This window comes from Amblyomma americanum, chromosome 1 (assembly GCF_052857255.1).
Source record: "Amblyomma americanum isolate KBUSLIRL-KWMA chromosome 1, ASM5285725v1, whole genome shotgun sequence".
Taxonomy (NCBI): Eukaryota; Metazoa; Arthropoda; class Arachnida; order Ixodida; family Ixodidae; genus Amblyomma; species Amblyomma americanum.
In genome coordinates, this window is record NC_135497.1 from 554204704 (window position 1) to 554216043 (window position 11340).

The 11340-nt window shown below is 49.4% G+C and overlaps 1 protein-coding gene across 1 annotated transcript; it reads right to left on the bottom strand.

Annotated features, from left to right (window-relative positions):
* Nucleotides 1-7739: 7739 nt before the first annotated feature.
* LOC144129845 (uncharacterized) lies at nt 7740-10084 on the bottom strand. Its single transcript, XM_077663914.1, has 3 exons — nt 9473-10084; nt 8423-8845; nt 7740-7775 (listed from the first exon to the last, which is right to left on the bottom strand). Exons 1-3 carry the CDS (start codon nt 10082-10084, stop codon nt 7740-7742), a joined length of 1071 nt encoding a protein of 356 aa, XP_077520040.1.
* Nucleotides 10085-11340: the final 1256 nt, after the last annotated feature.

Consider the following 11340-nt stretch of genomic DNA (forward strand, 5'->3'; position numbering starts at 1 on the left):
CATTTAATCCAAACGAGACTAACCAGATACATGGAGGACAAGAAATTATGGCCAAACGAGATGGTCGGATTTAGGCCAGGCCTAAGTACTCAAGACGTTATGTTGAGATTACAACATGACATCATAGACTCTCGGACTAAGGACACAAAGGCAATCTTGGGATTAGATCTTAAGACAGCTTTCGACAATGTAAAACATGAGGCGGTCCTATCGGAACTTCAGGAGATGGGTGTAGGCGGCAAGATATACAACTACACTAAAGACTTTCTGTCTAATAGGACCGCCAAAATAAGATATACCAGGACCTGGAGTCAGAAGAAATAGAGCTAGGCAACAGAGGTACACCACAGGGATCGTTCCTTTCCCCGCTCCACTTCAATCTAGCCATGAGAGGCCTCCCAGCGAAACTGGGAGGAATCGAGAACTTACACTTTAGCATGTATGCGGACGACATAAATGTCTGGATAAACAAAGGCAGCGATGCAGAGATAGAAAACAAACTTCAAACTGCGGCAGACACAGTAGTGGAGTACGCGGCAGGAAGGGGGCTAGCCTGCTCGCCAGAGAAGTCAGAATTCTTAATATACAACCCGAAATCTTTAAGATTAAAAAGGGATAGCAATCTTAGCATTATGGTAGGAGGCAAACCGGTGCCTAGGGTTGACAAGATAACAATTTTAGGCCTTTTTATTCAGTAAAATGGATACAATGATGAAACAATAAAGAAACTGGAAGGATATGCAGCGCAAGTAACTGGAATATTTAGAAGAATAGCGCTCAAAGGGAGAGGACTCAAAGAAAGGAGCCTAATAAAATTGGTGCAAGCATACATAATCAGTTGACTCAGCTACGCTACACCATACCTTAACATCCGGGCCCCAGAAAGAGATAAGTTGGACTCAATAGTTAGGAGATGCTACAAACGAGCGTTAGGAATACCCATAAGCACCTCAACGGAAATACTCCTAGCTATGGGGATACACAACACGTGGAAGGAAACGGCCGAGGCGGTCAGAACAGCTCAGCAGGAAAGACTATAGCCAGGCATATACAGGCAGAGCCATTTTAGGCATGGTAGGATTGCAGGCAGACAGGCATGCAGCAAAAACAAGACATCCCGAAGGAGGTCAGGGAACATCTCAGAATAGACCCACTTCCGAGAAACATGCACCCCACCTTCAACAGTGAGAGGAGGGAAAAGAGAGCCGAAGCCCTCATGAGACGCTTCAACGAAATTAATGAGGAGACGGTAGCATACACGGATGCGGCGAGCGGTAGACTGGCAGCAGCTGTAGCCTCAGTGGTGGATGGCAAGGGTACAGCAATATCAGCAGCTACGATACGCAGCCGCAATTCGGAAGTAGCAGAAGAGGTAGCAATAGCGCTTGCTTGCGTGGGAATAGAGGCAAACTATATAATAAGTGACAGTAAAACAGCCAGCTACAATTATGGAAGAGGTAGAGTCGCATCAGAAGCGGTGCGGATTCTAACGGGGAAAAAGATGAATAGAAAAATTAGCCTAATATGGGCACCAGCTCATACGTCAGTACCAGGCAATGAAGCGGCGCACCTTCTAGCTCGAGATCTCTACCTCCGAGCAGAAGCGGAACCGCCAGATTGCAAGGAACTAGACGAGACTATAAACATACACAGAAATCACAGAGAATTACAGACTGCAGAGAAGAACTGTCCCTCCTCCGGACAAGGAGCTCGGGAACAGAGAGGCAGTAACCTGGAGAAGGCTACAGGCCGGAAATTTCATAAACCCGGTATGGGCGTCACACGTCCTACAAGACGAGGACTAGAAGATAAATGTAAAAAATGTGGAGAGAGGGGGACCCTCGACCATATAATTTGGCAGTGTGTACACTCCCCAGGGGTGAAGGAAAGAATAGATAGTAGAGAAGCCTGGGAAACCCTTCTGCAAAGCGCGGACCCCGCGACCCAGAAGAAAGCCATCCATCTGGCAGCAGAGGCCGCGAAGAGCCAACAACTCTTTGCCTGCATCTAGTCGCGGAGGCCCTGGCCTCTGCCCCTAGGCCTGCGCGCCAGGGGTAGGGAGTAGAGGGCCTCCATTTCTGATGGAAATAAAAGTTTTTGTAACTGGAACTGGCACATACGCCGGCTCGCGCGAAGCGTGGTGTTGAGTAGCGTAGTGAAGCTTTTCGCTTCAAAACGCCCGTGTGCAGTGCGATGTAAGTACGCATTAAATAACCCCAGGCGGTCTAAATTCACCCAACGGCCCCCACATCGGCGCCTCTCATTGCTAACGTGTCGCTTCGGGACGTTAAAATCCATTTTTTTTTATTTAAGCCTCATTACATATAATCGATGAACAGCACACAAAAAAGAACCTCCTAAAGCAACCTCTCTGAAAACATATACTGTCACACGCGCTCGCACACACAGGCACACAGACGCGCGCACGCACACACGCGCGCATAGACGCGCGCACGCACATTCACACGCGCCCGCACGCACGCAGACACACACGCACTCGCACGCGCGCACACACTCACATAAACGCGATACTGAACGAACTCCTTCGTAAAACACGCCAGCCAACCACCTCGGAAGCACTGCGCCCCGTCGGCTCTGAGAGTGAGTGGACCATCCATGGTGACGCCTAAAAATCACGTGATCGCAACTCGCCAATAGGTGGCGCGGCGGCAAAGAGAGAACAGCTGCAGTACATTCGGGGCTCCAGTGACTTTATTCGCGACTCTCTAACCGCGCTTATCGCCTTGCGCCCTCTCTGAGTGATCTCGACGACTAGGCGAAAATTGATCTTACCGCGGCAGTGGCAAAGCAGAAGAAATGCAAAGCAAAAGAAATGACGTGTGACGACTTACCAGTATATGCAAGTGAACTAAAAGTTGGATGCAATATAAAGAGCGCAGCGTAAATATTACGGCAAAGGCGCTTTATTTAGCTTTTATGATTGCAGATTCTATATACTTAAACTTCGCCCTTTACAACTTTGAGCGTTCGATAGGAAGGCATTCAATAGTGGCTTAAGGGTATGAACGAATCAGCACTGAAGCAGTCTGTCGTCATTGTATTGAATGTCTGATTAATTGAATCTCAGACACACACGTACAGAGGAAGAGCACTCACCGCATATTTGATGGGAACATCACGTCCATTCTTTCAGTTATCAAATTGGAAAGGCCCTGCGGCGGAAAAGTCGCCAGCGTTCAATACATATGTTGTGAGGTCCTTACATTTTCTTGAAGGTACACTTCCTGATTGTGATTTGACAGAGTTGTGCGTGAGTGAAACTTGCGAATATGTTGCTTTTCGCACCGTGAATGTAGACCAGTGCAGGTAAAGTGCTCAAAAGGCGGAAACAAAGAATATTTGCCTTTCTCGATCACCGCTGATGTATCCAGTTTTACCTGGCTTCACGAATGGGAAGCGTTACCCACAGCTGAGCGCCTTGCGGCGTGGGGCGTGGCGCCCTCCGCCTCATGTTTGCGGTCGAACTGAAATTCTGAACCATGCCGTTTTTGAATGCCCAGTCGCGCACACTTTCTGGCGCTTGGTAGCGCGCATGTTCCAGGTGCGCATGCGGTGGCAGAGTCGCAATCGCGATTTCTTTGTTGAATTAATCATGTGTGTGGGTGCTTATGTACTCTGGAAAAGGAGGGGACTTGCTGTCTCGCGGGAACTCCCGCAGAAAGCAACGTTCCCTTTACTGTACCGCCTTAGAACTTTGATGCTGAAACACTTGAATGAAGAACTCGTCGTGTTGGCTGAGGAGGCCTTCCTCCTCAGCTGGTGGGGAAGGTTCATTTTTGTTAGCGATAGAGGTGTGTCCACGCCCATCCTTCCGTATTTGGCGAGTGTAGCTTTTTTTTTTCCTTCCCTGTATTCCACTTGAGCGCATAATGAAGCTGCTTTAAGCCAGCTCGTGTAGAAACCACGAATTGTTCACTGAAATGCCATTTGCATATATGTGATACCTGTACAATGATGGCTCATTGTGATGCCCTTAGAAACCAGACCACTTGTGTGAAGGTTCCTTAGCACTGTAGATATTTTCGGAAAAATAAAATTCTCTTAAAAGGCATAACTGTGCCCACGCTGCTTATTGCAACTGCAGTAGTTTACCATGAAATAGAATAAGACGAAGTGAGGCCATTTGGTCGGTTTCCACATTCCCGATGGGGATGACCAGTTTTGTGCGGCCTTCTATTAAGGCAACCTAGTTTTCAGCAGATACCGCGGTGACCTTGAGTAAAGGCACTCACGGGGAGTCCGCGCGGCATGAAGGAAAGAAAATTTATTTAAAAAATTGTGGCTCTAATAGACGCTGTGAAGGTGTTTGGACAGCGAAGCTAGGCTGTTTTCATTCAATTTTCAGCCTGTCGTTTTTTCCTTACGACCACCACACGAAAACGCAACCACAATCTTTACAGGGAAACACACGCGGGGAGAAGGAACTTGCTTCGCATGGTTTGCAAGAGCCGTTATCGTACATTATGCGGTCTTCTCTTCACACGAGGGCTTTGAATGATGTCAACCCCTTTTGAAGCAGCTGCCAGCATGTTTACCGGAACGCGTAGTTGTAATTGTCGGCACCGCCCGTCGGAAATATTCGTTCCCTTAAGCCCGGGATACATGGAGCGTTTTTGAGGCGATTTTCGCCTGACGGCGCCGATTTGACGCCCGGCGTCGAGAAAAACGCCCGCCGCCGCCGATCAGGACCGGCTAGATTTTGACGCGGCGCGCACGCGTTTGACGCTACCGGAAATGCCTGTCGGAGACACTTCCGTCTGTTTTCGGCGGGAGCGCCAGCCGTCTCACCGTTCCTTGCCGTCCCTTGAACACTTCGTGCGCGTGCGCTGGTCACCACCATGGCTACGTCGGCGAAAGCATCACGCGTGGAGTTTAACGACAAACTTATAGGCGCGATACAGAAGCGTCCCATATTGTGGGACAGCACAAGGAAGGATTTCAAGGAGCAGAGGAAGAGGATGGCGGCGTGGGCCGAAGTGGCCACCGAAGTTGGATGTGACCCTGAAGGTATGGTTGCATTGCTACTAGTATTTCTAGCAAGACACAGTGCAATAACTTTGTTTTACAACCAGGTCAGATAAAAAGGGACGCGCGGTATATCCGCGCCGACTTGCTTAAATAACCAACCACGTCAATGGAAGCCAAGATAAAATACTGGCATGCTTCTGCAATAAACAGCTGTCATTGATATTACAAAAGTATTATATTTAACTGTTTTATTTGATGGTAATGTGTGGTAGTAAACCGAGGTTAATCTGTGCAATTCTACTTGCAGACAATAATCTACAGGGGCGGTGGAAGAGTCTTCGTGATACATTCACGAAGAAGCACCGCGCGTGGAAGACTGGTGCGCCAAGTGGCTCGGGAGCTGCTGATGCACAGCACGTGAAGTGGCCCTATTTCCACATGATGATGTTTCTAAAAGATCAGGTGAATATTGGCAGGTATGTCCCCAATGCTTCGTGGGTTACTTTTTGAAATAACTTACTTGCAAAAGGAGCTGAAGAAAGCCTTAAGTAGCAACATAAGGATGCTGGGCAGGTAAAAGCATATTCTCAGTAAGACCAAATGGCATATAAACTGTTGTACAGTAGATGTTGAAATTTCTGTCTTGTTATGCACACACATTTGTTGGGCCCACCACTAGGCTAATCAATTGCATTTGAATACGAGGCCTGTGCTTCCAAACAAGGAAATCAATAAAACATTCGAGAAACCAAATTGTGAAATGTAAACCGTGTGGTGTTCCGTGTCATCTGACGCTTAATTTTTCTTTCAGCACCTTCTCAAACAGCCATGTGCAGGACAGTGAAACTGCAGAGTCGGTCCTGGAATCGATCTACAGTGAAACAGAAGGTGCAAATTTACATTCCAGTTATGCTGCTATGCACCTGCAAACACTGTCGTTCACAAGTACCCACACTTGCAATATAATGAGCCAGCAGTGAAGTCTCTCAGATGTGAAAATAATTTATTTACTTCTGATGCTGAAACACTGCAAGGTGGTTTAGTTAAGAGCAGGAAGCGATCATTGTATGCACTGCATTCAACTTATGCTGAACACCATCTTGTCCTGTGTGGGCTCTGTTCTGAAATACATGCTTTCATTTGAAGAAGCAGCATGGGAAGTTTACAAATCATTTCTTTACTTTTCCACTCTTTAAAATGATCCAAAAACCTTTCTGAGTGCTTAAAATTTGCAATTCTTTTCTTTATTCAAGATGGAGCAGAACCTCCTGAAGATGGTGCTTTCTCTCCACTTGTGCCCTCAAGAAGTACCACCCCAGAGCCACACACACCAAACGGGAGCTCACAAGCCAGCACCGCTGCAAGTACCCTGGCAGCCCCTCGGTCTGGCAGAGGAAAGAAAAGGAAAGAGAGGTCTCGGTGGCAGGACGACATTGAAAAAGTTGACGCCTTGATAACTGAGGACAAGGACCAAGCGTCAGTCTATGGGCAGCTAGTTGCCCACAAGCTGCGTGCATGCCCGAAACATGCGAAACGGGACATGGAAATGGATTTGCTGCAATTCATAGCGAAGTATACATTTCATGATAACCCTGAATAAATGCACATCAGATAGCTTTCTAAAAGACCTCGTATAGTGTCGTGTCCGGAAGTTGTTGTCAATGCAGCAAAAGACACGCGATAATTTCACACTGTTTATTTACTACTAAAGAGGGTGCGACCAGCGTCGACCGAGGCGGAAGCCGAACTGCCGCCGCCCGAAGGACAGAGGGGACGGCGCGGCGTCCACACGAGGGAGTGGCTTCCCGACGGCGCGCGAAGAGGGGCAAGTGGCCGTTAGAATGGAACACTGGTGACACAGAACAGAACGAAAGAAGGGGACACAGCACAGGGGACACAACACTCTTCCTTCCCCCTTTAGAAAGTTGCCTGGTAGCATGCAGGGGGTCTGCGCGGACGCGTGGAGGCGCGCTGGCTTTGTGCGCTCGGGGGAGAAGCACTTGTAGGTTGGCTGTTAGTCGCTGTGTCTTCTAGGTCTGCCCTGGGCGAAGTCTTTTCCTCCGGGGAGAGGTGCCAGGCTATGTGGTTAGACGGTGCTCGTGTTTTCTCGGATGCCGGACTGCTGTCAGCAGGTGTCGTAAATCCACGCAGCTGGTTGAGGTGTCGGCGTGCTACTGTTCCATGTATGTTGACGAGCCAAGAGCGCAGGCCTATGCGTTTGACAATCGTAGTTTCCTCCCAGCGTGGCTTTTTGAGAAACTGCCGGGCGAGGACGCGCTGCCCCTCATGAAGCGTTCCGCAGCGCGGAATTGGTTTTTCTTCCCGGAACGTCTCCGCTTTGGGCTCGGGGAGGATGGCTGTGAGCTGGGTTCGCATTTCGCGTTCAAAAATCATTTTCGCTGGGGTCTGGCCCGTTGTGCTCTGAACCGTCGTGTGCTGCTTGAAGAGAAAGCGCGCAAGGCGGCGCTGCAGCGACCCTGTATTATCTCTTTCAAGGGCGCGTTTTAGCTCGGCCACGTAGCGCTCGGCTTGTCCGTTTGTTGCTGGGTGGTAGGGGGCTGATGTGACTGATGAGATCCCGTTGTCACGATAAAACTTGAGAATCTCCGCAGACACAAACGGTGTTCCGTTGTCCGACACTACCTTGCGAGGCAGGCCGAACGTTGTGAACAGTGATCGCAGGTTGTCAATAACTGCTGCCGAAGTCGTCTGTTTCATTTCTCTTATCTCAAGCCACTTGGTGTAGGCATCTACGACCACGAGGAAGATGCAGCCCTCAATCGGTCCTGCAAAATCAATGTGCAAGGTGTGCCAGGGTGTGTCTGGTTTTTCCCATTCTGGGAGAGGAGCTTTAGGCGGGGCGCTGCGGCTGCTCTGGCAAGGCTTGCAATCTCGGACCACTGTTTCGATGTCGTGGTCAATGCCAGGCCGCCACATGTAGCTTCGGGCACACTTTTTCATCGCAACGATGCCGCTATGTCCAGCGTGGATGAGAGACATGGCTTGTACGCGTAGTTCTCTCGGAATCACAACTCGAGACCCAAAAATGAAGCGGCCGCGATGGGTGCTCAACTCTGTAGCTCGCCTGCGGTAAGCAGTCTTCGGTAGGGTGGATGCCTGCTGCATCAATTCGGTGTCCCAGAAATTGCACTTCTGGCACCGCAAAATAGCATTTCGATTTGCTTATGCGCAAATTTGCGCTTGCTATCCTTTGAAAAACAAGCTCTAGGCGCGCTGCATGCTCTTCAATGGAAGCGCCACTGATGATGACATCGTCAAGGTAGACGCAAACTCCTGTGATCCCTTGAAGCACTGTCTCCATGAACTTTTGAAATATGGCCGGGGCTGCAGCTACGCCGAAAGGCAGTCGCTTGACTTTGTACAAGCCTTTCAGTGTATTAATTGTCAGTAATTCTGCCGTTGATACGCTCACCTTCAGCTGCTGATACGCCTGGGTGAGGTCCAATGTGCTGAAGACTCTTGCGCCACGAAATATACTAAACACTTCCTCAGGTGTCGGTAGCGGGTAAGAGGATGCTTTAGTCGCAAGGTTGACGGTGCTCCAGTAGTCTCCGCAGAGGCATATGGTTCCGTTCTTCTTGCGAACTACCACAAGTGGTGTGGCCCATTGTGAATGTTGCGTCGGCTCGATGACACCTTGCTGCTCCAGCTTGTCTAACTCCTTTTCAACTGAAGTTCGGAGAGCAAACGGCACCGGCCTGGCCTTCAAAAACTTTGGTTGCGCATTGCCCAACAACTCCAGTGTGACTGGGGGCCCTTCGTTTCCTGGAATTTCTTCCGAGAATACTATTTCGTATTTCTCTTGCAGTTGCTGAACCACATCCTGGCTCGGCGTCTGGTGTATGCCGCATATGGTCACGCCTAATGAAGCAAACCAGTTTCTACCTAGGAGGCTTGATCCTGAGCCCTTCACAACAAGCAGAGGTAGCGTATGGGTCTTGCCGTTGTAATTAACCCGCACGTTGGCAGAGCCCAATAGCGGCAGGTTTTGTCCTGACCACGTTCGCAGGTGCGTGTCGTCTTGTTGCAAGGTTGGTGCGTCAGATGGCCACGAAGTTCGGAATGTGTCCTCACTGATCAGAGTACAGGCAGCGCCGGAGTCCACCTCGAACTTAATCAGTTGATCATGTACGCTTACTTCGGTAAAAATCTTCGGTCGCGTGCCGAGTTTCATGGTGTTCAGGTCGTACAACACAGATGGTGCTGCTGCTGTTGTTGTTCCATGGACATCAGATGGCGGCGTATTCTCTGAGGCGTCGACGCTGTGATTAGGCTGGGAAGGCGACTTTATCTTGACAAGCTTCCGTTTCTTAATGCAAGCTCTCTCGATATGCCCTCGCTTGTGGCAAAAATTACACGTGGCTGACTGGAATCGGCATTCCTGGGGGTTGTGTTGGTCGTCACACCGCCAGCAGCGTTGTGCTTTCTTTACCAATTTCGCAGCAACAGAAGTTTTGCGTACCTGGTTGCTTGTTTGGTGTACCGGCTCGGTGTTCCGGCGAATCTCTCTCTGCTGGTGACCGGCGCTCTCCGCTCGTACGGTGATGTAAGCTTTGTTGAACGTGAGATCCTTCTCAGCGAACATGCGCTGCTGCAGTGACTCGTCACACAGTCCGCACACAAATCTGTCACGTAACATCACGTCCAAGGGAAGCATGGTGGGGTTAGCAGAAGAAGCTGCGTCTCTTTCCTGCCCGGTAGCTGTTGTGATCAGCGTTCCAAAATTGCAGTGGGCAGCCAGCCTCTTGAGCTCTGCTATGTAGGCGCTCACAGTTTCTCCTTCCAGTTGATCTCTTCGTTGGAAGCGAGCCCGGCTGTAGACCTCGGATGGCCTTGGGTCGTAGTGCTTTTGCAGTGCTGCTACGATGTCGTCGTAAGACACTGCCGCTGGTGTGCTTGGCTGAATAAGGGCGCAGACAGTGTCGTAGGTCTGCTCCCCGCACAGCGTCAGCAGGTTGGCCCTCTTCAAGGCTGGGTCTGTGATGTTGTTAGCTTCAAAGTAGAACTGGAGGCGTCCAACCCACGATGAGCCGTTGAATTCTTGTATTTGGTTGGGAAACCCTCGCGTAGCCATGGCTTGTCAATAGCGTTGCGTAGCGCGGGTCGAATCCACTTTCTCGTCGCCACTGTCGTGTCCGGAAGTTGTTGTCAATGCAGCAAAAGACACGCGATAATTTCACACTATTTACTACTAAAGAGGGTGCGACCAGCGTCGACCGAGGCGGAAGCCGAACTGCTGCCCGAAGGACAGAGGGGACGGCGCGGCGTCCACACGAGGGAGTGGCTTCCCAGAACAAGAGGGCGCGGGGGCCCGCCGTGGGGGGCATCTTGCGACGGCGCGCGAAGAGGGGCAAGTGGCCGTTAGAATGGAACACTGGTGACACAGAACAGAACGAAAGAAGGGGACACAGCACAGGGGACACAACATATAGTGACAATGGGTGCTTTAAATCCACTATGGATTCTGTGGCACTGCAAGTCCAGTGTGAGCCCACTGCCACGCAACGGCACCTTCATTAAAAAAGTACTGGGCGAAAAGATTTCTTGTGTCCGCAGCACTTGCTCTGTAGTTTCTAGACTGCGTTGTTTCAAGGTCAAGCAGGCTACTTGACACAGCATCACTTCTCCACTGGCCTGGGACGATATTCCCATAATCATCCTCGGAATCCACATAGCCTGGTGGACAGTAGGTTGTTTCCCGGGCAGAAGAGATGAAGTTATGGAGAGCGCAGCAAGCCAGGACAGCAAAGGTTGCATTTTGGGGTAGAAGGTTCATGGGCCCAAGCAAGATTCTCCAGCGAGCTGTCAAAATGCCAAAGGCATTTTCCACGATGCGCCTGCACATTTTGTAAAAACATGATTATTTGTAGCTGTGCTTTAGCATTACACAAGTTATTTTACTTGAAAGAAGTTTCTCTGAGTGCACTTCATCTATTAGTAATTGAAAGAATATCACATGAGAGAACATTTGCTAAATCTTGTTTCAAAGGTGCATACACACCAAACTTTAGTGCTTTATTCACTGCTTCATTGCCTTAATTCACCATAAGACTAAATAATGCTGCCTCAAAAGAAAGTGTGACAATGAATGAAAAAAACGGGGACCATATTGCAGTTTTCTTGTGCCTCATGCGCCCTGTGTATAACTGTAGTATCGAAGCCACCATTTGGCTATTTATGCCGGAACAGCGTGACTAAAGGAATTCATTTTTAAACTATGCATTGGTCGTAGACAAATACAATGTGGTGATTTATGTTTATAATGCCTCATGAATCATTACAAAGAAGAAAACACACTATCAAGAAAAGGTGTTTAAAGCTTAGTTTTTT

Excerpts from the sequence above, each read along its gene's own strand:
- LOC144129845 (XM_077663914.1), bottom strand. The coding sequence starts at position 10,084 with ATGGCTACGCGAGGGTTTCCCAACCAAATACAAGAATTCAACGGCTCA. Across the intron at positions 8,846-9,472 it reads TACACCAAACAAGCAACCAG|ACGCCGAGCCAGGATGTGGT; the intron begins GTACGCAAAACT and ends GGCATACACCAG. Across the intron at positions 7,776-8,422 it reads AGGCGTATCAGCAGCTGAAG|GACCGATTGAGGGCTGCATC; the intron begins GTGAGCGTATCA and ends TTGATTTTGCAG.